General features: G+C 37.8%; 4 protein-coding genes and 2 pseudogenes across 8 annotated transcripts; 3 read left to right on the top strand and 3 right to left on the bottom strand.

Annotated features, from left to right (window-relative positions):
* On the top strand, positions 7-4306 carry LOC104791929. Of its 5 annotated transcripts, none has more exons than XM_019246837.1 (10): positions 7-111; positions 1011-1081; positions 1423-1757; positions 1838-2017; positions 2110-2202; positions 2307-2489; positions 2577-2679; positions 2813-2995; positions 3096-3586; positions 3679-4306. In XM_019246837.1, the coding sequence occupies exons 3-10, from the start codon at positions 1509-1511 to the stop codon at positions 4039-4041; spliced, it is 1845 nt and encodes a 614-aa protein (XP_019102382.1). In that variant the 5' UTR covers positions 7-111; positions 1011-1081; positions 1423-1508; the 3' UTR covers positions 4042-4306. The 5 variants fall into 5 exon arrangements, with proteins under 5 accessions (XP_019102382.1, XP_019102383.1, XP_010516237.1 ...); XM_019246838.1 differs by lacking the exon at positions 7-111 and adding an exon at positions 165-182; XM_010517935.2 differs by lacking the exon at positions 7-111 and adding an exon at positions 265-361.
* LOC104791927 (alpha-galactosidase 3-like) lies at positions 4332-7714 on the bottom strand. The gene is made up of 14 exons (XM_010517934.2): positions 7407-7714; positions 7205-7263; positions 7026-7082; positions 6895-6929; positions 6614-6717; positions 6439-6511; positions 6219-6277; positions 6069-6134; positions 5901-5984; positions 5682-5746; positions 5505-5587; positions 5337-5427; positions 4807-4865; positions 4332-4713 (listed from the first exon to the last, which is right to left on the bottom strand). The coding sequence occupies exons 1-14, from the start codon at positions 7628-7630 to the stop codon at positions 4462-4464; spliced, it is 1311 nt and encodes a 436-aa protein (XP_010516236.1). The 5' UTR covers positions 7631-7714; the 3' UTR covers positions 4332-4461.
* On the bottom strand, positions 8028-10297 carry LOC104699160 (annotated as a pseudogene).
* On the top strand, positions 10401-11413 carry LOC104791926. The gene is made up of 3 exons (XM_010517933.2): positions 10401-10765; positions 10900-10963; positions 11069-11413. Exons 1-3 carry the CDS (start codon positions 10457-10459, stop codon positions 11242-11244), a joined length of 549 nt encoding a protein of 182 aa, XP_010516235.1. The 5' UTR covers positions 10401-10456; the 3' UTR covers positions 11245-11413.
* LOC104699159 lies at positions 12650-18859 on the top strand (annotated as a pseudogene).
* LOC104699158 (serine/threonine-protein kinase 4-like) lies at positions 21597-22481 on the bottom strand. Its single transcript, XM_010414494.1, has one exon. The coding sequence runs from the start codon at positions 22479-22481 to the stop codon at positions 21597-21599; it is 885 nt and encodes a 294-aa protein (XP_010412796.1).

Genomic DNA, 27934 nt, shown 5'->3' with positions numbered 1-27934 from the left:
TTTAATGACTATGATTACTAAGACTGAGAGACAACGATGAAGAAGAAGAAGAAAGAAGATTCAATTTTTTTTTTTTTTTTATTGGGCTGAAATTTTATTTGACGGGGGCAGGTGAAGTTAATTTTTTATTTTTTATTTTTTTTTTAAATTGGTGATGATACAAACATGGCAGATTGATTTAGGTCTTCACTATTATAAACCTTCCATATTTCTTTTTATAAAATTATTAATTAATTTATAAAGTATCCATTACTCTCTCTCTATTCCTGTTGTTGATAATTCTTCTCCTCTCTTTGTTTGAAACAAAAAAAAAATTATTATTTCGGTTTCTTCTCGATTGATCAATGAATACAACAAATAGGTATCCCAAAAATAAAAAAAAAAATAAAAAAATCTTTTCCGTTTTATTTTAACTCATATCTGTTTCTCTTTGTTTCTTTCGAAGATTTTGTTTTCTTTGGGTTTGAAATTGTGTCTAGTGTAACGTTTATACTCTCATTCATAAGATCTTAAAAAACAAAAAAGCTGGAATTTTTTTTTGTCTTGAGGTTAATTAATTGTTGTTTGGTCTCTTTAGAGCAATTCCAATGAATAGAAGAAGCATAATTTACATCAAAATCTTCATTTTTTATTTTTTTTTATTTTTGATGAGATAACAATAATTTTTGGGATAATAATTTTTTTTTTGATTGGTGTAGATTTTGGGTGTTATATTGAATCGGTTTGTTGTTGATTGAGAAAGAAGAAGAAACAAAAAAAAATTGTTATACCGCGTGAATCTCGTTTTTTTCTCTTTTTTTTGGGGGGGGNNNNGGGGTTTCTCTTTTGTCTCTAGTCATCTTCGTGGTCCTTGTTTTAGCTTAAAATGATGAAACCAGAACCAAGAGTTAGAGATTTTCAAAATGCCGTATTATTTCCATGTGTAAAAATGTTATTTCGATTCGTTACAATCTTTAAACCCTTTGTTTCAAGTTTTGATTTTTTTTTCTGTTTGTTCTTAATTGTCGCAGGAATTAAAAGCCTCTTGAATATTCACAGATTAGCCCCAAGGAATATCAGGACAAATGGACTAAAACCGCAGGTAATTAAACCTCGATTTTATTAAACCTAAACTCTTAGATGGTCGGAAGCTTTCATCATCCGTAGCTATCTCTGTTCTGGTCCATAGTAGATATATTTGATTTGCCTTTCGGAAGATAAACATTAGGTACATGCTCTGTTTTTTTCTTTTGTCTCTTGCTTAGGATATATAGGTACTAATCACTTAACTATCCTTCCCTGTTTGTAGCTCAAGCAATTAGACAACAAAGCTTTTACCTTTTCACTTCATTTGTTTTGCTTGAACATTTTGCTTTTGTATCCTCTTTGTTATCTAATAATCAGTTAAAATATATTAATTTCTATACGTTCTGTGGTTTGTAGATGTCACTCACACTGTCACATTAGTGGTTCGTGGGGTTGAGGATTCCTGTATTATCAACCTGAAGATAATTTGAAGTTATGCTCACATGGGTGATATTATTCAAGAAAGATTGTCAGTTTCGTCGTCTTCGTCTTCTTCATCATCCTCATTGTCACTATCAACAGCACAACTTAAAGGGAATTCATTGCCAATAGATAGGGAATCTTGGATGATTGCAGAGCAGAGAGCTCATGAGATACTTTGCACTATCCAACCTGTCGTTGTTTCAGACAGAAGTAGGAATGAGATCATTGATTATGTACGATCTCTAATCAAGAGTCATGATGGAATTGAGGTTAGAAACCCTCCTGGTTCTCTTGTTGACACGTTAAACAACCTTTTCGTCTGTTAACTTTCAATGGGAACTTGTTACAGGTCTTTGCATTTGGTTCGGTGCCTCTTAAAACCTATCTTCCAGATGGAGACATTGATCTGACGGTCCTAACTAAGCAAAATATGGATGACGATTTTTATGGACAATTGTGCAATAAGCTTCAAAATGAAGACAGCGAGTCTGAATTCCAGGCAACAGGTGTTCAGTTTATCCCTGCACAGGTTTGTTTGTTTGTTTATAGCCTTTTGGTTTTGGTTTTGTATTTTCTTGGTTGCCTAAATTTTCCTTAAGAAAGTTTGCTGATATATGACAGGTCAAAGTCATAAAATGCAATATCCGGAACATTGCTGTGGATATCTCTTTTAATCAAACGGCAGGTCTCTGTGCTTTATGTTTCCTGGAACAGGTACCATCAGCTATTCAAAATCAGGCTCTAGAATTCCACTGGATCGGTCATTGCATATCTTCGATACTTAATTATTGTTAATATCTGGTTTTATGTATCCTCAGATTGACCAACTCTTTGGGAGAGATCATCTTTTCAAGCGTAGCATCATCTTAGTTAAAGCTTGGTGCTACTACGAGAGTCGAATTCTTGGTGCGAACACTGGATTGATCTCAACATATGCATTGGCAGTACTAGTCTTGCACATCATCAATCTTTTTCATTCATCATTATCCGGCCCTTTAGCGGTAACCACTCTTTTTCTGAAGCTTTAGCATCGTCTACAAGAAGTGATATATGCAAAAGGTGAGATTACAGTCATTATCTTTCAACAGGTTCTGTATAAGTTCTTGGATTATTATGGTTCATTTGATTGGAGCAACTACTGTATCAGTGTCAGTGGTCGTGTGCCAATATCCTCCCTGCCAGAACTTATGGGTAAGAATGATGCCAAAAATCACAGACACTTCTCTATGTAGCATTCTCTCTATTTGACATTTTGATTGCTCTCTCTCTCTCTCTCTCTCTCTCTCTCTCTCTCTCTCTCTCTCTCTCTNCTCTACCTTTCCAGCAGTTTCTCCAGAAAATGAGCATGACTTATTGCTTGACGAGAAGTTTTTAAGAGACTGTGTAGAGTTATATTCTGCTTCAACTAAAGCTGTTGAAGGGAATGGTCTTGAATTTCCTATCAAACCTCTCAATATAGTTGATCCTCTAAAGCACAGCAACAACCTTGGAAAAAGTGTTACACAAGGTAATATTTTGATGTAACCAATGTAGCGTTTGTCAAAATGTTCATTTCCTTAAATATAGCAGTTGTCAAAAAGTTCATTTTCTTAAAAATATTTTTTTAGGAAATGTCCAACGATTAAGACATGCTTTTACACATGGAGCTCGAAAGCTCAGAGATGTTCTTTCACTACCTGGTGAAAGCATGGGATGGAGACTGGAGAGATTCTTTCGTAACTCTTTGGAGAGGAATGGTAAGGGTCAAAGGCAAGATGTAAATGATCCCGTTACTGCGTTTGGTACTGGAAGATCAGAATTATCTGAACTTAGTGGAGATTTCGAAGGTTACTTTGAAAGACTTGTGTATGGGCAAATGTATCATGGCTATAGCATACCTGGAACATTTCAGCATAGCTATATCCCGGTGAATTCTCAAGTTAAGGACCAGAGTGGTTGGGATATCGTTCGTGACCTTGTGAGTTGTCGAAAGAACGAGTTTTATCTGAGAGGTCTCAATGTATCAACCTCAGTGCAGCCTTTTCCTCTGCACTCTTTAACTAATGGCTGTCAAAACATGAGAAAGAGGAGAGGAACCGGCACTTATATTCCTGACATGGTACGCGATTAACCCCACTGACCGACTTTTTGGCTTAAAATTTAAATTGTTGCTGCAAGCTTCTGAATTGCTTTGCTCATTGGTTGTTGCAGAGTCGACAGTTATACTCTGACAGGTTCAGAGACTCTAGTAGGAGAAACGCATCGGCTCATCATTTAAAAACTTCCGCTGAGACAATAGATGATGAGAAAGCCAGTAGTTGCTGCGATCTTTCTGGTGAAGTGTCTACTTCTTGTACCGGTAACAAAGGAGAAGAATGTGTGAGACCAGAGGCTTGTACTGACCCAGATCAGCCTGTGCTCAAATCTCCAAGATGTGTGAATCCGCAGATAGATGAAAATTGCCAATCTCCACCACCAGAAAACCTAGTAGATGCTATATCTTCAAGCACGTTGGTATTGGAAAATGGCAAAGAAGAGAGCAGCAGATCCTCCGAAACCATGAACGGTTCTTGACTTTTAGAGACTGTGACCAAACCTTTGGTTGATATCTTCATATAACCCTCAGGAGTGCTAGGTCCTCTTAACTGCATGGACAAACTCTATTTAGGATTCAAAAGATACAACAGAAACTTGATTATGTTGTTGACCGGTGTTTCATTAGAGATCTCTTTTTCATTGTTGTTAGGACGGAACATACAACAGTGGTATAGATTAGCAGTTGTTTTTGGCTATTTGTCTTTTGTTTGGAATCAATGTCCTTCAGATCTGCTGAATATTACTTTGTTCTTGTGCCAATTTGCAGAGAGAGTAACATACATTTATTCACTATGAAAGTTGTCTCGAGTAACAATACTTTTCACGTATTACATGATACCAACGAGTATACAGTAACACAAGGCAATCTTTGAGATATGAATGCCTCGCAACAAAGAACTATACATCAGAGTGTGATTCTGTCTGGGGAGTGAGAACGTACATATGACAGTCGTGTGCGTCTACTTGTGCTTCAAACGAAACAGAAGCATTATCTGTTACATCTTTGTGCTGCCACAAGTCTCTTACTGAGACGCTAATGGTAGATTCAAGACCGATTAATTCCCATGATGCTATAATGGTTGCAGGCTCAGAGCAACGGTTCCAGAGAGCAATTACCATACGGTCACCAGTTAAAGGTCCTGACCACACCTGCAATGAAACAGTTATCATCAATTTGAGTCCTCAAGTTTGTTTTTCTGCTTTTTCTATTAGTCTGATATTTTACTGGCTCCCAATTCAAACCTGCTGACAATCATCATCTCCATTGGCTTGAAGTTTCCTTCCTTGAACACCAAGTGGGTCTGCAACCAGAAATGTTCTCAGATTCTCGTTCTTTGCCAATGAATATGTGGACAATCATGTATACAGTGAAGCTAACAAGTCCATAAATATTAGAATTCACCTTGGTTAACAGCGATAACTTCCTTATTGCTCAAAATCTCAAAAGTTTCCGCGGTCATGTTTCTTATATCACAACCAATTAAAAGTGGTGCCTGCAAGAGAGCTACAAGGATGAGATGAAGTCGAGGACATCAACGAAAATGAAGAAGCCATGAAATTAGTCACACACTTTCATCAAAGCCCAAATGCTAAAATGACCTCGATACTCCTCATATGTCATCCCTCCATTCCCTACTTCCAACATATCCGGATCTAAGGCAATGGGAACAATTGTGATCAATACTTCAGTGTACTAGTTCTTACTATAGCAGAACATTTTTTTCAGATCTTAAATGACTGCTTACCATTCCAANATAAATATTAGAATTCACCTTGGTTAACAGCGATAACTTCCTTATTGCTCAAAATCTCAAAAGTTTCCGCGGTCATGTTTCTTATATCACAACCAATTAAAAGTGGTGCCTGCAAGAGAGCTACAAGGATGAGATGAAGTCGAGGACATCAACGAAAATGAAGAAGCCATGAAATTAGTCACACACTTTCATCAAAGCCCAAATGCTAAAATGACCTCGATACTCCTCATATGTCATCCCTCCATTCCCTACTTCCAACATATCCGGATCTAAGGCAATGGGAACAATTGGATCAGTACTTCAGTGTACTAGTTATTACTTCATAGCAGAAAAATATTTTTAGATCTTAAAATGACTGCTTACCATTCCAACCACCAGGTCCAGCATAAGCAGCCCACTTGTTATTCAAATCAGCAATTGTAGTCATACTTTCATAAACATAAAAGAAAGTACAGTAATCAGATCATGATTTAAACAAACCAATCCCTCTCCATGCAAATCAATGATCATACTACTCAAATGACAAGATCTTCATTAAAAGAAAATGAAATACAGGATTTATCTAATGCAATGAGATTTCACCTTGCCCATGTATCATTGATGTCCTCAGTTGTGCGCCAACTGTTTCCAACTTCTTTTGCCCACAAGGCAGGATCATCATCACCCCTGTATACGCAAAATAAATTGGTAAAATAAATGGTATTTAAGGTACCATTCACAAAACGAATAAAAGACATTTTGAGTATGTACCATTCACAAAGCGAATAAAAGATTGAGCGACCAGTCGCGTTCAGAGCATCACGCATGGGAGGGTATCTAGAAAGCATAAACCATATCAAGTCATTCAAAAACTTATACCAAAGATTAATGGTACCATATCAAATCATATAAAGATCAAACCTTTTGATTGGTTTTATTCCCAGGTTGAAACAGTTGTCATATTTCAGATAATCCACACCCTGGAAATCAAGTCGACCAATGAGAAACCAAAACAAAGATACCACCAAATATCAAAAACACTGTGATCTTGTATGTAACTAAAGATACAATATCTCAACATGATTAACTTGAATAGCTCATTGACAACTGAAAGTTCGGACAACATTGGCTGAAAACTAACCCAAGAAGCAAAAATGTCTGCATCATCCACTTCATGGAAAAGGGATCCAGGACGAACTTGACACGTGAAAACGCTGAAAGAAGGAAATATCCAGAACAGAAACATGAGAAGACCACATCATATAATTTCATCGAGCTTATAACACACCAAAAGAGGGACATGAATAATAACCTACCCAGCATCGGAATATATACCGAGTTTAAGACCTTTTGAATGAACATAATCAGCAAGAAGTTTAATTCCTGATGGGAAGGTTTTCGGATGAGGAACCAATTGACCCTGATTTACAAAACAAAAACGTAAGCAATAAGCATCTAACGTCTAATGTGATTTATAAAGTCACAGTACTTCAGGACAGGAGCTCACTACAGAGTATTTTCGAGCATAAAAAGAAGAAATTAACCACAGAAGTCAGACCAGCAAATTCTACTGAAGTAATAATACAAGCAATCTTACCTTTGAATCGCGTAACAAATTGGACCAACAATCATCTGCAACAAACAAAAAAACTTGTGAAACGTTAAAGCAGTAAGCTTTTAATCTCAGATAGACAAAATATGAAGAGACAGGTCCAAGGGTACAAATACCAATATTGACATGTATATATCCTAAATCCGCCAAGCCAGAGGAGACCAAAGCATCAGCTGTTAATTATAGTAAGTACAATATCATCAACACAAATGAACAATAGAATTTTTTAAAAAAAGAAAGATGAAACATGTGAGTAGCTTTTTATAAGAAGCTATCAAACAAAAGAAAGCTTTACCAGTTTCCTTAATGACCGTTTCATTGATATTGCAAGCAAAGAAGTTCCAGCTATTCCATCTGTCCATTAACAAAGCACAATTCCAATAAGACAGATTCAAAATTTCCAAACTTTATAACTAATTGAGACATAAAAATTGTTCCTTTCACATTTAAGCAGAAACCCCAAAAAAAAATCCAAAAAGCTAATTACTTGATCCTACCCCATTTGTGGAGTTCGAGCGAGGCCATTGTTGAGCTGCAAGCGTCCGTACATAGACGTATCATAGATCGAATTGAATGATTTGCTGAACACCAACCCATCATTATTGCTCTGCAACAACGGCGCTTTGACTCTCCCTGCGATCGACTGAGAGACCAAAACAGACAGAGAAAAGAGCCCAACGAGGAACAAGACTAAATCTTTCATCTTCTTGACAATCGCCATTAGTCAAGACACGAAAATGGCTTCTAGATAAATGGAGTCGTATCGATATCTCCAACTCCAAAAGAGTACTATATAACAACTAGTTCCAGAATATGCTTATGAATCATCATATTATATCGTTTTCATCAGTTACAATTTTAGCTCAATATAATTAAATTTATAAAATAAAAAAATGTAATTTAATCTGTCCCATTTAGTTTGAGTGTTTGACATACGAATTGCTACTAAATTAACCAACGTTTTTAACAAAATGTGTTTACATATAAAAACGATTAAAGAATTGGTGATCCAATATTTTAAGTTACCACATTTTTTGATGGTTACTGACAATGTTTAAAAAGTTAGTAAGACTACAACAACATGATTTGTGTGTGGTACAAAGTTTATCAAAAATTAAAATAACCAATGCTATTATCTATATATATATATATGTCAAACAGTCTGTCTAAACTCTAAGCAAATGATGAAATAAGAGTTTCAACGACTATAGATGAAGAAGCCTACGAAATTAAACATGATAGCAAAAATAAAGGCGGTCTTGCCTAAACCGAATTTAGGCTTCAAAATCAAAGGGGTGGCGGGTCTCCAGACAGTCCCTCCAAGTGTATCCTCCAGGTAGATTCCTTTAACTGCCAACGACTCTCTCATCTGATCACTTCTCTTAAACTGTTTATTCTCCCGCGCCATTTTCCTTTCTTCAATCCTCCGCTAAGACCTCTTCTTCTCCCATTCCTGCTCTTGTTAATGCCTTTTATTTCATCTCTTTCAAAAACTCGGCGTAGCTTATAGTTGTGAGCAAACCAAGCACATCAAGAACTTCCCTCACTGCTTTCTCAACCTCGACCAGTGACACTACCAGCGACATCCGCTGCTTCTTCTGCATTTTCTTGAGCTTGGTGATTGAAACGTTTATGAATTTCATTGCGTCTTGAAAAGCACCCGTGAGTATATGGGCAGTGTTCAAGTCGTTTGACATTTTTGTTTCAAATTCACTCTTCACTTTCTTTATAATGTCTTTGGCTTCGGAAGTCTGTACAGCCTTTCCAACACCTTCACTCATTTCTTCTCGATATGGCGATAGAGCTTTAACAAGGTCTTCTAACGTCTGACTACACAAAGATTACAGGGTTAGAGTTATACAAACATTCAAACCATTTCTCCTTAAGAGATGCTAATCAAATTGTGGGGGCACTGTACCTGATAAACACAATATAAAGCATCCGATGAACTCTCTAGCTGCCACACCGAATAGTTCAGAGGGGAACGGTACTGTGCACTCATCAAAAAGTGTCTCAGAGCGAATGGATGATACTTAGCCGTGATCTACAAAAGATTCAATAATTTTGCATTAGCCATGAGAAAACACACACACTCAAAGAAGACTCAATTTATATTAGTGGAACAAATAAGAAACATACCTCTCTAATCGTAAAAAAGTTGTTCAGTGATTTTCCCATCTTCACATTGTTGTTGGTTACATGTCCATTATGTAACCAATAACTCACCCCACTATCTTCACAAGCAGCACATGTCTGTGCAAAGGACATTGCAAGAAACCGAAAGAAAGAAGACAGCAAACCTTTTCAATCATCGTAATAATGAGCTCCATATGGTAACTGACACGAGGCTGGTGAGTGGGAAGGAGGCACTGAAGAGAAGCCATATCTACAAGATACTCCTCGCAAAAGCGACTATTCAAAGCTAATGGGTTCTCTCCACACTTGTTAGCTCTGTCAATCACCTGTAAAGGTCCAATATTTTCAGATTTTTAGAAAGTTGTGAACCTAAATCATACACAAGGGTAAATACTAATCAAATGAGAGGAGTGTTCTCATTGCCCTAGTTTCAAGGCGCAGGGAAAAAGGCTATACCTTGTCATCAACATCAGTAAAATTCCGAACATAAGTTACCTCATAACCCAAATGCCGTAAGTATCTGCATAACCAAACCAGAACAACATTAGAGAGATATACACCAACTTCAAAGAAAAGAAGAAGAAACCAAAAGCTCCAAGCTTGGTACACTGTTTATCAAAATCAGAGAAGAAACTAAACAGTAGACACAGAACAGTTTCAAAGCATTGGTTTTTAATTTCCCCCCAAAACCAAACGCGAAATCGGAAAGTGTAAGGAGGAGAAAACATGAGAGTACCTGTAAAGAAGGTCAAAGGAGACGGCGGCACGAGCGTGGCCAAGATGGCTAAAATCGTAGGAGGTGATACCGCAGACATACATTCCGATCTTGCCAGGATTTGATGGGTTTTAAAACTTCCTTCAGTTGAGTCATCGTGTTGTACAATGTCAACTCCGACTTCTCCTTCTCCACCTCCATCTCTCACACTCCTTGGAATGACTCTTGTCTCGTGTATTCTTCTTCTCTTCTCTGGAAAATATAAAAAGCTTCCACCAAAATCAATAACCTTTGACTCTTAATAATTAAATTAAAAAAAGGCAATTTGCTTTTAAAACCCTAGATTTTACGAAAGTTTCCATTTTTCTATTTAGTAAAGTTAGTATGATTTTCTGACCCCTAGAAAAAAGACAATTTTTAAAAATGGCTACTAATAATCGTATTTAACAAAATATACACAAGTGACTAAATTAATTAAACAAAATTGGAAGAAGGCTTATAAATTATCAGATCATTAAACTCCCACGTAACCACATTAACAATCACAAGCCATATTCTTCATTTTTTATGGCCCCCGTTATATATTCAACCCCCACCACACAACCTCATGTATGTTTTATTATCTTATATAAATAAATGTATCCCCAATTTTGCAATCTCCATTAACTTGGAAATTTAAGTGAAAATTTACAAAAGATGGGTTTTAGAGCACTGCTGCCACTTCAACACAGCAGTGGGATCATATCTACGACCAAAGTCCCCATCTCAAGAACCTCTCCGAGATTTAACCGGAGTCCTAGATGGGTCGTTGTGTCGGCCAAGCAAGATGATAAAGATGATGAGAAGAAGAATAAGAAGAAGAAGAAGGAAGAGGAGGAGACTTCGTTGTTTACTCAATTAACTGATGCGTTGGACTTCTCACAGGTTCGGTCGGAGAAAGACGCTGATCTTCTCTACGAGGCTCGTGAAGCCACCAAATCTGGTGGCAAGATGACCCAAGAACAGGTTTAATTTGGTCCACACGTGTAATTATTGGATAACATGTAACGCTTGCTTATTATAGTTAAAACATGGATAAAGAATATTATTGGATAATCAAAATCGAATTACGTTTGATGTATATTCGTAATGATGTGTAGTATGGGGCATTACGAAGAAAAATCGGAGGGACATACAAGGACTTTTTCAAATCCTACGTTGAAGGTAAAAAATCTATAGAACTATTATTATGGATGAGCAAAATGATGAATTTATTTGTTATAAACTAATTTGTAAATTATTCTTTATTTAAAATGATGAATGTAATAGTGGATGGGACATATGTGGAGGAAGGATGGGTGGACAAAACATGCAAGATTTGCAAAAAGGACACAAAGGGTGAGGCAAGACAAGTTGACAATTTAGGGAGATATGCTCATGTCTCTTGTCTTCAAAATCCTCCAAGTTCTTCTGGAAACTTCTTCACCAGGCTCTTCTCTAAATGATGATCAAATTCCCAAAATCATATGAATGTGTTTGTTTGTAACTAAAATATTCTTGCAGTTTTGTGCCTGTTTTTATAGAAATCGAAGTAAATTTACGTACAAAAAAACAAACAATGTTTATTGTATTGATTTAACAAATATGAAAGCGACAGAGGAGGATGTACATTTATGGTCTAAATGTCTTGAAGTTTTTGTAACGAGCTCCTATGCTAAAGATAAAACGCTTATATGAAGTTAACCTACCCATGCGCGACCGATCGATATACATTTTTTAAGTGAGACAACTAAATTCATTCTACATGTTACAACTTTTATAGTATAGATTTTTCTCGGAGACCTTCATTGGGTCATTTTCTTTTCTCATACTATCAAATAGGCTCCCACTGTTAAGAACAAAAAAAAAATCGATATGAAGCAAATACGAAGCTGACAGATTTTTGTTTTTGTTTTTGTTTCCCCTGAATCTTGCCTTTGTATATTATTCTTAATTTTGATTCCCTATGGAAGCTGATAAGCTCGAAGGTCATCTCATTAATTTGTAGTATACATAAATTTTGATATACTGTAGTATATGGTTTAAAGCTTTTTTACTTATCGAACAGGAAGAGTGAAAGACACATTTTAATTTTAAGCCTATCTAATTATTTAATAACAATTCTCACACAATTACTATTTTCCTACTATCCAGCCTAAATTAATTTTCGAAAAGTCTCGCTCTCTTTTTTAAAAAAATAACTATTAAAAAAAAGAAAAGAAGAATCCCAAAATATGAAGTCGTAGAGATTTTTGTCAAATAGACTATAATAAAGACTCTTCGTTTCTTATTCTCTCTTTACAAATCTCCACTCCTCTCTCTATCTCTCTCTCTTTCTCTTTTCAGTTTTCACTCCAAAAAAAAAACCTCTGTTCCGGCGTCGTTTCTAGGTGTTTTCTCGTCTTTTGCGTTCTGCTTTTTTTTTTTCGCGAAAGGAAGAAAGAAATGGAGTAGAAAAGAAGAGCTTTTACAGTGGTTTTTTTTGTGTGTGTTAATGGAACGTGATGATTTCTTTGTTTTGTTCACTGCAAATGACTCTTCATTTTGAAAACTTTTCCTAAAATAGAAAGCTCCGACCTTTCGCCTTTCGGGTTCAAGGAACAATTTTTTTTGCTGCGGCAAAGCAACAAAAACACTGGGGTCTTCTTTACTTTAGATTTATGTTCAGAAAGTTACGACCTTTTGGTTTCAACGAACAATTTTTTTTGCTGCGGCATAGCAACAAAAACACTGAGGTCTTCTTTAGTTTAGATTTCTGTTCAGAAAGTCACGACCTTTCGGTTTCAAGGAACGTTTTTTTAGTTACCACATGTGGTTTAAGCTTATAACTTGGGGTCTTTTTTTCTCTGGTTTTTTATTTGTAAGGGTTTTTCATGGAGGACAAGGAATCGTCATCATCAGGAGTCATGGAAGCAGAAATCGTAGGAATCACGTTCGCCTTAGCAACTCACAACGAGATTGTAAGTGAAAAGTCCTAAACTTTCTCGGCATACATACTATTGCTCCTCTCAGGGGCGGATATACTTGCAGCTGCAAGGGTACACAGATTTTGTAAATTTGATATTTGGCTTGGACAAATAAATGTGTTCCTAGCTTAGGTTGTAAGAGTTCCCCATGCTACTCCTAAGATCTTAGGTTTGATTTGGTTAACTAATTGTGTCTCATTTTTTTAAAAAAAATTAGTTAACTAATTGTTATTTATATATTGTGGTGCCCCAAGTAAAAAAATTTGCTCTTGTGCTCTGCTCTTTAGTTTAAGCTTTGTGTTATATCTTTAACTGCTCTTCTGAGTTTTCGTTGGCCTGGTTCACTGTTTTCATAGCGTGCATCATCAATTAGTGAGGGTCCAATCAACCATGCAAGCCAACTTTCTAACCCCTTCTTGGGGTTACCTCTCGAGTTTGGCAAATGTGAAGCTTGTGGTGCCACGGAACCTGATCAATGTGAAGGTAACTCAACTCTTTTTTTTTTTGGTTTTGTGTATGATAGAAGAAGCTCTTGAATCTCCTATTACATAACAACTTTCTAATATCCTTTTTAATTCATTTTCAGGTCATTTTGGGTATATTGAACTGCCAGTACCAATATACCATCCTGCCCATATCACAGAGCTCAAACAAATGCTGAGCCTTTTGTGCTTGAACTGTCTAAAGATACAGAAGACTAAGGTATTACTACTACATTTGGTTTCCTTGTCGTATGATTTGGTTAAAAGCCTTAAGCCATATGTTTTCACTTTTCTGATTACAGAGACAGAGCACAAGCCATGGTCTTGGGAAGCGGCTTTTAGGTGCCCGCTGTGAGGTGAGTAAAGCCGCCATGTCGATTCTGCCATTGTGTGTTAGATAGAATGTCTTATAAATTTACATAAAAGCGTTTTTTGCTTTCAATGATATATTAGGAAGCTGTGCACATCTCAATACAAGTGACGAAATTGGATGGAGCTTACTATTTAGAACTAAAGCTCCCTTCTAGGTCGAGACTACAAGATGATTGTTGGAATTTCTTGAAAAGATATGGCTATCACTATGGGAGCGATTATACCAGACCTCTACTGGCAAGAGAGGTCTTATTCTCTACTTTAAATAGTCTATTTCTTTCCTACAGTGTTTATTTGTTCCTGAAAGTTACTTTTTTGAGAAATAAACACAGGTGAAAGAGGTTTTAAGACGAATCCCACCAGAAACAAGAAAGAAGCTTACAGAAATGGGGCATAAGCCACAAGAAGGCTATCTACTAGGATATCTTCCAGTACCGCCGAACTGCTTATCGATACGCAATGTCTCTTCTGATGGTTTCCTCTCCATGTCAACGGTAAGTCAACTGAAACTAACTTACAACAACATCAGTATCTCTCAATGGCCAATGCTTGATGAGATCATGCATTTTTCTGTTATTCTTGTCTTCAGGATCCATCCAGAAGTGGGTTAAAAGATGTTCTGAAGAATGTGTTAGATATTAAAAACTCTAGGTCTGGTGAGACAAATTTTGTGTCACATGCTGCTGAAGCTAATGAAATTTACAGAGTGGTGGACAACTATATACAGGTGAGGGGTATGACAACAAGAAACATAGATAAGAGATATGGTGTAGGCAAGGTCAACGAGGACAGTTGTTCTTCCAAGACTTGGTCTGAGAAATTGAAAACACTCTTCATAAGAAAAGGTTCTGGTTTCTCTTCCCGCGGTGTCATCACTGGTGATGCCTACAGGCGTGTGAATGAGATTGGAATTCCTTATGATGTTGCTCGGAGACTCACTTTTGAGGAGAGGGTTAATGTTTACAACATAGGATATCTACAAGAGCTGGTTAACAAGGAATTATGCGTGAGTTACAACCAAGGTTTTCTGACCTACTCACTGAGATATGGAGCCAAAGGGCACATTCAGCTAAAACCTGGGCAGATCGTAAATCGCATGACGAGGGATGGAGATATTGTGTTCATTAACATACCACCAACCACTCATAAGCATTCCCTTCAAGACCTTCAAGTGTACATCCATGAAGACAATACTATCAAGATCAATCCGCTTATTTGTAGCCCCCTTGATGCTGATTTCGATGGCGACTGCATCCACATCTTATATCCACAGTCACTGGCGGCAAAGGCTGAAGTCAAGGAGCTTTTCTCAGTTGAGAATCAGTTACTCAGCTCACACACGGGCCAAATTAATTTTCAGTTGGGATGTGATGCAATGCTTTGTCTCCGGGTGATGTTGGAAAAAATGTTTTTGGACAAAGAAGCTGCTCAACAATTGTCCATGTATGGCTCTTTGTCTTTATCACCAGCCGCTCTAAGGAAGTTCAGTGAATCTGACTTGGCTTGGACGGTATTTCAGATTCTGCAGCTTACCTTTCCTGATCACTTGAGCTGCAAAGGAGACAAGTTTATGGTTGAAGAAAGTGAAATTTTGTTCTTTGATTATGGGGCTGAGACAATGGCATCCTTCATGAAGAGCATTATAAATTCAATTTTGTTGGAGAAAGGTGCAAAGGAAGCTCTTGGATTTTTTGACTCATTACAGCCTATGTTGATGGAACACCTTAACACTGATGGATTTAGTATTAGCCTTGAAGACTTTTCTATGTCTAAGGAGAACATTGGTGTCATTCACAACATGATCAGGGAAATTTCTCCTATGGTGTCACGTTTGAGATCAACCAATGAAGATGAGTTTCAGCTAGAGAATAGCATACAACATGTGAAGGAGGTCGCTGCTAATTACATGTTGAAATCACACTCTATGCGAAACTTAGTAGACATGAACAATGTTTCATCCATTGATAAGCTAGTGCAGCAAGTAGGTTTTTTGGGTATTCAACTTTCGGATAAAGAGAGATTTTACACTAAGAATCTAGTTGAAGACATGACTCAGTTTTGTTCTTCGTCTGTGGAATTTGGATTAGTGAAGAGTTGCTTCCTTCATGGGTTGGATCCATATGAAGAGATGGTTCATGCCATCGCAACCAGAGAGGTCACTGGTCGATCTTTAAGAGGTTTAACTGAGTCTGGAACCCTGTTCAAGAATCTGATGGCTAATCTTCGAGATATTGTGATTTCGTACGATGGAACAGTAAGGAACACATGCACGAACTCAGTTGTTCAGTTCAAGTATGAGATTGAGGGAACTTCTAAACATGGGCATCGAGGTTTTTTTGAAGCTGCAGAAGCTGTTGGAGTATTGGCAGCTACTGCAATTTCAAAACCTTCTTATAAAGCTGTGCTTGATTCCTCACCCAGTAGTAATTCACCATGGGAGCTAATGTAGGTGGAGAATTCTCTAATGAGCCCATCAAGCTGTTGGGATATTGACTTATCCTTTTATGTACATTAACACTGTTTTCTCTTTTCTCAGGAAGTGCTACTTTGCAAAGCCAACTTCCAGAATGCAGATAATGATCGTAGGGTGATTCTCTTTCTAAATGAATGTTTATGCGGGAGAAAGTATTGCCAAGAAAATGCTGCTTGCACTTTCAAGAACATATTGAAGAAAATAAGTCTTAGAGAAACTGCAGTGGAGTTTCTGGTTGAGTAAGTCTCTTGTTTTCTAATAACCATAGTTGTTGCCCTTTTCAAGTGTGTTTTGTGCCTTTCTGCATTTACTAACATGTCTCTTTGCAATATCTGTTTTGTCTTTACTTTCTTGCAGATACAAGAAGCAACAATCTCATATGGAGAATTATGTAAACGACTTCTTCCTTCAGGGTCACATTCATCTAAACAAGGTCTGAACTCTGGTTGCTGCATAATTTAATTTTTCTGAAACCCTTGATGTTTTGAAGAAGTATCTTACTATAGCTATCCTTGGCCTGGAATTTATTTTTTGACTTGTGTTTGGTTTAATAGACTCTGCTGCAAGAGTTGGCCATCAGTAAGCATGAGATACAACAAAAGTGTGAGGAAATGATAAATTCATTGGGGCAGAAGAAGAAGAAAACTCACCACTTGAAAAGAACAACTTTGTCAGTCCGGTTCGTTAAGCATTTATGGTTGACTTGAGAATATGTATCATTGTACTATAAAAGGAGAAAATTAGATACTCTCTTTCCAGTTCTTTTTATATGTTGAGTTAGAATTGTGTACTTGTGTAGTTTTATGAGGTTTTCTTTTTCTTCCTGGGTTTAACAGTGAGAGCTGCTGTTTTGGAGATTCATGTGGAAGCAAGGAATCTGGTATGATATGCTTGATGTTCTCCTATTACAATGCTGATGACCCTAATCTAGAAAGAGCCCTTGATGTCCTTTGCAACCAAATTTACCCAGTTCTGATGGAAACAGTAATCAAAGGTACTTGACATTATCGCATTTGTCTTGCGTTCTTACCCTTTCTCTTGAATATTAATACTTCTGAAAAAGGATTTCTTGATGATGTTGTTGTACATTCTGTTTCTAAACTGTGTAGGTGATCCACAGATCTGCTCAGCAAATATTATCTGTAAAAGGCCAGAGAAGAAGAGTCCAAACGGTGATGCGTCTAAAGGGGAATGGGTTTTGGATGTCATTGCTGACAAATATGCTGTAAAGAAGAGTGGTGATGCATTGAGAGTTGTGATAGACGCTTGTCTTCCAGTGCTTCACCTGATAGACACAAGACGCTCAATCCCATATTCTGTAAAGCAAGTGCAAGAGTTTCTTGGAATAGCTTCCACTTTTGAGCAAGTAGTTCAGGTGCCTGATTTTGCACTGGCTCTCACATTTAATTTAAGGTGTGAGACTTGTCCCATGTTTTATGGTTATATCATTATACTCATTGACTTTGCAAGGATGTCTTTTTTGTAGCGTCTCTCCACTTCGGTGAGAAAAGTATCCAAAGGAGTCTTAAAGGAACATAAAGTTCTTCTAGCAAACCACATGACTTGTTCAGGGAATCTGCTGGGTTTCAATGCTGGAGGTTACAAGGCGTTGACCAAGTCATTGGATATCAAGGCACCATTCACAGAAGCAACTCTGATAGTAAGTCATCTGCTCCTCAATTTTTTTTAATACGAGTTCCTTCAAAAGATATTCGTATCATTCATTTTCTTTAATGTTTTCAGAATCCAATGATATGTTTTGACAAAGCTGCTGAAAGATGCCATAAAGATCCTCTATCATCTGTGGTTGGGTCATGTTCTTGGGGAAAGCATGTGGCCGTTGGTACGGGTTCAGGGTTTGATATGTTGTGGAACAAACATGAGGTAGAATCACTCTTTAGAAGTCCATATTAACGAACCACTTTTTAAGTGAGTCTCTCATGTAACTTGGCTGGAAATTTTGACATTATTTTATTTTATCAACATATTTGCAGACTAATCTAAATGATGAAGGAGTAGATTCGTACAACTTCCTTCAAATGGTTAGATCATGTACAGATGGAGATACATACGTTGATTCCTCTGGTTTTGACGTTTTAGAACAAGAAATTGAGGAATGTGAGGGTTCTCCTCAGCGAGACCCTACTCTTGAAGAGCCTACGTTTGAGGAATTACTAGATGAAGGTGAGCTAGCTGCATCCAAGTGGGAGCAAGGATCATGCAGTGGTAGTAGTAAAGGTGGTGCTTGGGAAAAACCAAACGAGGAGAATACCAATAAGTACTCAGCATGGGGAAGTGCCATAGAGTTAGGTCAGTGTTCTTGGGAAAATCCAAATAAGGAGAGTCGTAAGTCATCAGATCAAGATGCTTGGGAGAAGCTAAATGATGAGTGTAACAAGTGTGATGAGCCGTCATGGGGTTCTCCAAGCAAAGGAAAAGAGATTCACAATGTGATAGACCCTTGGACTTTGAGAAAAGAACCAGATTGAAACACACATGAAAACCATGAAGATGATGGAAATCCATGGGTGGCATTGGCAGACACCAGAAGCAGAGACGAGAATGAAAAGCAGAGAAGTCAGTGGGGAAATCCAAACAAGAGATTTCCATCTGAACACTCACAAGGTAACTGGGAAGCAAAGAGGAACCCTCTAAGGCCACCTAGAACTGGAGAGGAATACATGTTTACAGCAAGAAGACAATGGTTGGACATGTTTACCTCTGAGGAACAAGATATTCTCTCAGATATTGAGCCAATCCTGAATACTGTCAGGAAGATAATGCATCAGTCTGGGTATGCTCTTTTAATTCAGTTTCCAGATCACTGTATTATATAAAGTAAGATGGGGACACATATGAATGTTTAGTTACTTGGACAATAGATCAAAGACAAAAGACACTTATCTTTGGCTTTTTAGTTTCTCATGATGGCTTTCCATATGTTTCTGAAAATATGTTCTTTTTGATGAAGGTACAAAGATGGTGATCCAATTTCATCTGAACATCAGATATTTGTCGAGGAGAAGATTCTGAATTTCCATCCACAAAAAGAAGCAAAGATTGGTGCTGGTGTCGAGTATATCACGGTACAAATCGGCATATTGTTTTGATGTTTGTTATGATATATATATTTGGAGACGAGAAGATTAAAACTTTGGGTATGGTAAACAACGCAGGTGGATAAACACACATTGTTCCAGGAGACCAGGTGTTTCTTTGTTGTCTCAACAGATGGGACCAAACAGGATTTTTCCTACATAAAATGCATCAAGAACTTGTTGACAGAGAGATACACCACCTGCATGGCTGAAGAATTTATTGCAAAATACTTTAAGAAGAGTGATCTTCCTTCGGCTGAGAACCAGGACAAGAACAAAGATGCCACAACAGCTGAAACCTTTGAAAAGAAACAAGAGATAACCACAGAAGTCTCTGAAATCCCCTCTGGTACTGTAGCAGAAGAGACTCAGGATCGAACAGAATAACGCCTTTTGTCTTAAAAAAAACAGTCCTTTTTTTTATTTGGTAACTATATTGCTTTTTTTGGTCTAGAACAGTTGTTATTATTAATTGCATGCACTTGGTACTTTTTGTTGAAAACAGTAAGTCAAGGTTTCATTGCAGTTGTTAGTTTTAGTATTATCCTCTGCTAATAACTAAGTTTTTAAAAGAGTAACAAAAGGGGTCAATTTCTTCAGTTATGGTTTAAAAATCATTATGCAGAAACAATACTGTGTTAAAAAAATGTGTAGCAGTTTCAAGGTGGTCTTTAAATTCGCTCTTCTTCTCAAATTAGCCGTGTCTGCAACGTGCCTCACAAACATTCGCTCACAAATTCGCTCTTCTTCTCACAAAAATGTTATCTACAACGGCCATGTCTGCAACGTTATGTTTGTGAGGCCATTTAGATAGCAAGCTACTGAGGGCTAGAACAATAAGTTTATTAAACTGTTGCAGATATATAATTCATATTTATTGTATATCAGTATATGAATACGGTTATTATATTCAAGACGTACGTATTTGAAATAACACATAGCTCAACCTTTAACGTAAAAAAATCTATCAAATTACTAAAACTATTAACTAGATCAGGTTGTAGTGTAATTTTTAATAGTAAAAATCATTGCATGTATATCTATAACACATTATATGTTAACAACACTCAAAACTACATTTCACTACTACTCTTTGATCGCAATAAGTAGGCAATCTTTCTTAATTCGCGCACACGACTCAAACATCAGTCAGCAAATCCACAAGCTCCCAAGGATATTTCTCATACTCTGTTTCCATCCATGACTCGAATGTAGTCCAATATGTTTAGGTAAGTACGGGAACTTGCGATGGAGTTTTTATCGATGAAGGATATTTGTTTAGATATGGTAAAGTATAGTAAGCTATGTTTGATGAATTTGTCTCAGAGAATGGAGATATTATACTGGGATGAGATTTTTACGGATATAGTTTTTTATATATGCATGGTAAATTGGACTCGTCATAAGCGTTTGATAGATTTGTCTTAGATCACTCCTAAGAAAACCTCATAGGGATTTAGTTGATATGGTATATTAATTAGGTATTGAAGATCATGATTGTTGTGGAACGTTTCTAGTACTTTCATTTTGGTAGTTTGAAACCTTTCTTTGTTACTCTTGCTGTCTTGCAGGATTATGAAAAACTATCTAGAAAAAAGGAATAATTTGCAAAGGCAAAGACAGAATTAGGCTACAGTCAAAATACAATTGTAAGTTTCTCAGCCGATCAGAACAGTGAAGATGTCACTACGTACTCCGACCCTAGAAGTTAAATGTATATATCAAACGAAGCTTACCACTAGAGTGAAATAACTGAGATAGCGCACTCTTCGTGGAAACACAACCGCCTATATTAAGTTCACCAATTCTCTATCACTCTGAAACATCAACAAAAATACTTCCTTTCTTTTTATAAAAAAAAGTATCCCAAATTTTTTTCTTCAACGACATGAGATATTAGCCCAAGTGGTTTTCACTAGGTTGTTACCTAGTTACGTACAACAAGGTGGGAGCTCTCTTCAATGACAAGCACGGAAGCACCATACCATAAATCTACCACCACCATATGATAAGGATCTATCTATTTTACATCTCTTAAAGATTGGATCAGAAAATATCTAGCTAAAGTAATCTTGAGATCTGACTTGATCAACTAGGCTAAATATATATAGCGAAACAAAATCCTCTCAAAACTCTTCATAATCTCCATATAGCGGTCTGGTTTTCAAGGTTTTATTTGTTTTTCAGTTTTATAAATATGAAATTAAACGAATACATATGATGTTCTTAGGATCAAGTGATAGCAAATATCAGGTATTCCCATCAATTTTTTTGAAAAACAAGAAATTTAATAGAAAAGGAATTGAAAACAGACCAAATTAAACCATATTAAGTCTTGCATCAAGAAAACAACAACAACAGAATAAATCTCCACCATCAATCAATCTCTCACCTGTGGAGCTTTTCATTAAGTTTCCGGCTTTCTCTCTAGATAAACCTTCCTTGAACCCCACCGTCACTTAAGCAAGCAGGAACCGGAAGCATCTCAACCGGTGGAACCCCAATACTTTGCCTAACAAAAGGATGGCTCAGCAGCTCCTCTGCGGTGGCTCTACCCTCCGGATCAAGCACAGTGCACTTGTTCACAAAGTCGAAAGCCATCGGTGATAGAACCTCCGAAATGAAACGAACTCTTCCTCTTACACTAACAATAGGCGGCGGCCCCAACATCTTAACCACCATAACACCTAAAGACCATATATCAATCGCCGGCGAGATAATCCTATGTGGCCCGACCGCCTCTGGAGCCAAGTAATCCTGGCTTCCTTGGAACAGAGACCCTTCCAATGGTATAGGTCCATTAGGCTCCTTGGATAAACCGAAATCAGCAATTTTGAGTTCACAAAGCTCTCCAGGAGTGTAGGTCTTGAAGATGAGTATGTTCTCTAGCCTGAGATCACAGTGGACGTAACCTGCCTGGTGAAGATCCTTGAGCCCTTTAAGAATCATGAGAGTGCAATACCCGGCCACGTTCTCCGGTAATCTCCCACCGGCTTTGGTTAGCATGTCTTTGAGTGAACCATGCGGTGCAACTTCCATGTAGATAGAGGTGACCTTGACATTGACGGGCATGGTTTCGTGATAGGTGAGAGGGCTTGTGGGTCTTACGATCTTGAAATTGATGGAGTCGAAGTGATGTAAGATCCTTAATTCTTTCTCGAGATTCTCTGAGTATTTGCGGAGAGATGTTTTCTTAGCCATGAGCATACCATCAGGGGTTCGAACGAGAGAGATGTAGCCATAGTCGCCTTGGCCGAGACAACCAAGTATTGGTAAGGTGGTCTCTTCCAACATCCACGAACTGGACGACATGGCAGTGACAAAATCTAGGGCTGATGTTTTGTTTTGTCTCTTGGTTGAGATGGAAAATGTGAAGATTACTTCTTTCGTTGTACTCTATATATACACAGTAGACATTAATTGGTAGATTTTGACTCAACAATTTCCAGCTGGCTTCAGAATCTGTATAATAAGTAATTATTAAATTGTATTTTTATTATATATCTACGAAAAAAGGAAAGCAATCTGAGAGGGACTATTTTTTATATAGAAGTAAATCTATTTTCAAAAAGAAAAGCTATAATTAACATCTATAACAAAGTATTTCTTAATTTTCTTTTTTCAATTTAAATAAAAAAATTGGAAAAGAAAAAATATGCTTTCAAATGGATATTAAAATCATATCCTATAAAAAAAGAAAAAAATTCTAAATTTCATGTCAAAACATAATGTTTTAAAATTATATTTGACATATGTTGAGACCCAATTATAGTTATTAGATACATTGTTGATATTTATTAAAATCTTTATGGTCTACAAACCAACAACACTTCATAATATTTTTCTTGGTTTAGGTACACTGAAAAAGTGATATATACTTGTTGGTTCGGTATTTCTTCATGAGAGCATACAGTGTTGTAATTCTCATCCTCTTCTAGCATCATTTGCAGGTAGCTTCGAAGCTACATGGTATAATCCTCAGTGGCAAATACTTCTTCAATTCCAAAACTCGCTGGATTTCAGAACGTGGCTCCTCTAGTTACTCTCTACTCCAATAATTTATTGTAATAACGTAGATACAACATATGTATGTACTAATCTGGTATTCCACTTGAGAATGATACAGCTTGCCTTCGAATATCATTTCATTAGGAATCAAATTACTTCAAAAATACTTAGAGTTGGCTTGTATTTCATATAAAGACCAACTCGTCGATGCCTTGTCAAAGTCATTGGCTCGTGAACGGATCTCATACATTTTTTCCAAGAGTGAAGTCAATCTAATTATCATGAGGGGTATGTGAAAGAAGAAATGAATTATATTTATGTAAGTTTCTCTAGACTAATTGTAGATAGAAAGACCATAGTCACTGATGTATAATTACAAACTTACATCACATATACAAAATTCCCGTTTTGCTTTCTAAATAACCTATCATTTTCGCACCCAACATATATCAAATTACGTAAAAAATAATAATAATAACTTTACGTAAAATATTAAAACATCATGCTTTTTTAGGATATGAATTTAATATCTATTTTGAGAGCATAATTTAAGTTCTCTGTAATTAATTTATCCAAGAAAAAAGTGATACACAACTTAATTATGGTTCAATACTGATTTGTGATTTCATATGGCACACTCTTCTGCCTTCTCTAGAGTCTGCACTTTGGCGTAAATAAATTTGGTTTTAGTCCAGCATCCCAAATCATTTGCTCTAGACAAATCAAAAATTATCGTGACAATGATTAATCTCGATGTTCATAATATTATTGTAGAAGACAATCAACCAAAGTCCAAGTCCATAACAGTTAATGACAAAGCCCAAGCAGCCCAAGCCCATCAACAACAATACAAGACGACAACTGAGCAACGGTCAAAACAGAGGAGTGCGTGTACGGAGAAGACGACACTCCTCCTCTACGACAACAACCTTGCGCGTCTGGAATCCTCATTGTATGACTCACCAAGCACAGTTGTCTCCTAAGGATAAGGTTGCTTTAGAATTCTAGATTGTTCCTTATGTTTGTATATATGGAAAAGATGTAAAGAGACTAATCAATCAATACAGAGGATACTTTTCTAAAATAAAGCTGTTCCCAAGTTTTCTAAGTTCGTTCATGGTATCAGAGCCATCCTAAGCCCTAACAGGTGAAATCGATGGCGACAACGTATCCCTTTCCAGACAGTGTCCATGTCTCCAGCTCCGTCACCCTGAAGCTGAGCGTCAGCAACTACCTGTTGTGGAAGACTCAGTTCGAATCGTTGCTCTCGAGTCAAAAACTCATGGGTTTTGTCAATGGAGCCGTCCCTGCTCCAGCAAAGACTCGCCTCGTCGTTAATGGTGAAGTCTCCAGTGAAGTGGCCAATCCTCAGTATGAGGCTTGGTTTTGTACCGATCAGCTTGTCAGGTCTTGACTGTTCGGAACCCTCTCTGAAGAGGTGTTGGGTCATGTTCACAGCATCACAACGTCTCGTGATGTCTGGCTTGCTCTGGCAGAAAACTTCAACAAGAGTAGCGTTGCCAGAGAGTTCTCTCTTCGTCGAAGTCTCCAGCTTCTGTCAAAGAAGGACAAGCCACTTTCCACCTACTGTCGTAAGTTCAAGTCGATCTGTGACTCTCTAAGTTCTATTGGGAAACCGGTGGATGAGTCTATGAAGATCTTCGGTTTTCTGAATGGATTAGGCAGAGAGTATGACCCCATTACAACCGTCATACAGAGTTCCTTGAGCAAGTTGCCAGGTCCGACTTTCAATGATGTCATCACAGAAGTTCAAGGCTTTGACTGTAAGCTACAGTCGTATGATGACACCTCTGTCACTCCTCATCTGGCCTTTATGACAGAGAAGACCAACCTGTGTGCTCCCCAGTTCTCTCCACATCAACAAGGTCGTGGTCGCTCTGGTCAAAACAGAGGAAGAGGAGGTTATTCGACAAGGGGAAGAGGTTTCTCACAGCACCAATCCTCCTCTCACTCGAATGGAGAAAGGCCAATCTGTCAGATTTATGGTCGCATTGGACACACAGCCATCAAGTGTTACAATCGATTTGACAACAACTACCAAAGTGAAGTTCCAACTCAGGCCTTTGCCTCACTACGTGTCTCTGATGAAAATGGTAGAGAATGGCATCCAGACTCGGGAGCTACTGCTCATGTTACATCCTCTGCAGCTGGTCTTCAGGACACTAAAGCTTATGAAGGCGGTGACACAGTAATGGTTGGAGATGGAGCTTACCTCCCAATCACACACGTCGGTTCCACCACTATCTCATCAGGTAAAGGTATAATCCCTCTTAATGAAGTGTTAGTGTGCCCAGAAATGAGAAAATCCCTGCTCTCTGTGTCAAAATTGTGTGATGATTATCCTTGTGGTGTGTTTTTTGATGCTAATAAAGTTTACATAATCGATTTAACCACTCAGAAAGTGGTGGTTCAAGGTCCTCGTAGACAAGGACTCTATGTGCTGCAGAACCAAGAGTTTGTAGCGTTCTACTCAAACCGCCAGTGTGCAGCTACCTTGGACATTTGGCATCACCGGTTAGGACACTCCAACTCAAGGATTCTTCAACATCTTCAAGCTTGCAAGGATATTCAAGTCAATAAGAGCAGAACACCACCCATTTGTGAGCCTTGCCAGATGGGAAAAAATACCAAGTTACAGTTTTTTGATTCTGATTCTAGAGCTTTACATCCTTTAGAACGTGTTCATTGTGACCTTTAGGGGCCATCACCAGTAGTATCAAACCAGGGTTTCAAATACTATGCTGTTTTTGTTGATGATTATTCAAGATACTCATGGTTTTATCCTTTAAGATTCAAGTCCGACTTTGCATCAGTCTTTATTGCTTTTCAAAAATTGGTGGAAAATCAACTTAATACAAAGATCAAAGTATTTCAGAGTGATGGAGGGGGAGAGTTTACAAGTAATGTTCTCAAGAACCACCTTCAAGAGCATGGCATTCACCATAAGATATCTTGTCCCTACACCCCACAACAAAATGGGGTTACAGAGAGGAAACATAGACACTTAGTGGAGCTTGGTCTGTCAATGCTTTTCCACAGCCACACCCCACTGAAGTATTAGGTTGAAGCCTTCTTTACAGCCAACTATCTTACAAATCTTCTCCCCTCTTCGGCTCTAAATAATGTCAGTCTTCATGCAAATCTTCTCCCCTCTTCGTGTCTTTGGATCAGCATGTTATCTGTGTTTAAGACCACTGGCAGAAAACAAGTTTGACCCTCGTTCGTTGCAATGTGTGTTCCTTGGCTATCATAGTCAGTACAAGGAGTATCGTTGCTTACATCCTCCCACAGGCAAAGTTTATATATCTAGACATGCAATCTTTGATGAGTGTCAGTTTCCCTTCCAAGATAAGTTTAGACATCTCGTACCTCAGTATCAGACACCACTTCTTCGAGTCTGGCAAGCTACAGACAATGCTTCCTCACCAAAGGAGCTTTCACCAGTACAGTTGTTGGAGAAACTGTCTGAAGCCCCTCTACCTGTACAGCAAGAAGATGTAATAGTGTCTGATACAGAGGAGCATGTATCAAATAATCACATCGACTCAGATACAGATTCTGATGAGGAGGAAAATCAAGTCCAAGATACCACCTTAGTGCCTGCTTTAGAAGCAACTCCGGCTGTTACAAACAATCTCCACCCGATGACAACTCGAGCAAAGGCTAGAATTCACAAACAAAACCCAAGGTATGTCCTTCTGACCACAAAGACGACAACTGATGAACCAAAAAGCATAATCGCTGCTATGAAGCATCCATGGTGGAATGGAGCTGACATGGATGAGATGGGAAGAATTCATATGTTGAATACATGGTCTCTAGTCAAACCTACTAGCGATATGAATATCATGGATTCCAAATGGGTTTTCAAGACTAAGCACAAACCAGATGGAACAGTGGACAAGCTGAAAGCACGTCTTGTAGCTAAAGGATTTGATCAAGAAGAGGGTGTTGACTACTTGAAAACTTTTAGTCCAGTGGTTCGAACGGCAACTATACGTCTGGCTCTTGATACGGCTGTTAACTGTGGCTGGCCTATCAAACAGCTTGATGTTTCCAATGCTTTCCTCCATGGTGAGCTTCAAGAACCCGTGTATATGTACCAACCATCAGGCTTTGTTGATCTAGAAAATCCAGATCATGTATGTCGTCTCACCAAGGCCCTCTACGGCTTAAAACAAGCACCGAGAGCATGGTTTGATACTTTCAGCAACTTCCTGATCGACTTTGGTTTTGAGTGTAGCACGTCGGATCCCTCTCTGTTCGTTTGTCATCACAATCATGAAACTCGTGTTCTGCTCCTCTGTTGACGACATACTCCTCACCGGCAGTGACAGTCATTTAATGAGTCAACTTCTTGAATCCTTAAACAACCGCTTCTCTATGAAGGATCTGGGTCCTCCAAGCTACGTCCTTGGAATAGAGTTTGAATCCTACAAGAATGGGCTGTTCTTACATCAAACAGCTTATGCATCAGACATTCTCTTCCAAGCAGGAATGTTAGAATGCAATCCTATGCCAACTCCTCTGCCACAACATCTTGACAAAATGGACAACACACCATTTGTTGAGCCACCTTACTTTCGAAGTCTTGCTGGTAAACTACAGTACCTGACTATCACAAGACCAGATCTTCAATATGCGGTAAATTTTATTTGCCAGAGAATACATGAGCCAACGAACTCTGATTTCACCCTACTGAAGCGAATTCTCAGGTATATCAAAGGAACTCTCAA

Source organism: Camelina sativa, chromosome 6 (assembly GCF_000633955.1).
Source record: "Camelina sativa cultivar DH55 chromosome 6, Cs, whole genome shotgun sequence".
Classification (NCBI taxonomy): Eukaryota; Viridiplantae; Streptophyta; class Magnoliopsida; order Brassicales; family Brassicaceae; genus Camelina; species Camelina sativa.
This window is presented reverse-complemented; position numbering and strand designations above follow the sequence as displayed.

What these genes read in the sequence shown, in the direction of transcription:
- LOC104791929 (XM_019246837.1), top strand. Translation starts at nt 1,509, where the DNA reads ATGGGTGATATTATTCAAGAAAGATTGTCAGTTTCGTCGTCTTCGTCT. An exon ending in TTCAGTTTATCCCTGCACAG is followed by an intron (nt 2,018 to 2,109) that starts GTTTGTTTGTTT and finishes GATATATGACAG; the next exon opens with GTCAAAGTCATAAAATGCAA. An exon ending in TGGAAAAAGTGTTACACAAG is followed by an intron (nt 2,996 to 3,095) that starts GTAATATTTTGA and finishes ATATTTTTTTAG; the next exon opens with GAAATGTCCAACGATTAAGA.
- LOC104791927 (XM_010517934.2), bottom strand. Translation starts at nt 7,630, where the DNA reads ATGGCGATTGTCAAGAAGATGAAAGATTTAGTCTTGTTCCTCGTTGGG. An exon ending in ATTTGTTACGCGATTCAAAG is followed by an intron (nt 6,718 to 6,894) that starts GTAAGATTGCTT and finishes TTTGTAAATCAG; the next exon opens with GGTCAATTGGTTCCTCATCC. An exon ending in GGTATATATTCCGATGCTGG is followed by an intron (nt 6,512 to 6,613) that starts GTAGGTTATTAT and finishes TCCTTCTTTCAG; the next exon opens with CGTTTTCACGTGTCAAGTTC.
- LOC104699158 (XM_010414494.1), bottom strand. Translation starts at nt 22,481, where the DNA reads ATGTCGTCCAGTTCGTGGATGTTGGAAGAGACCACCTTACCAATACTT.
- LOC104791926 (XM_010517933.2), top strand. Translation starts at nt 10,457, where the DNA reads ATGGGTTTTAGAGCACTGCTGCCACTTCAACACAGCAGTGGGATCATA. An exon ending in GCAAGATGACCCAAGAACAG is followed by an intron (nt 10,766 to 10,899) that starts GTTTAATTTGGT and finishes AATGATGTGTAG; the next exon opens with TATGGGGCATTACGAAGAAA. An exon ending in TTTCAAATCCTACGTTGAAG is followed by an intron (nt 10,964 to 11,068) that starts GTAAAAAATCTA and finishes TGAATGTAATAG; the next exon opens with TGGATGGGACATATGTGGAG.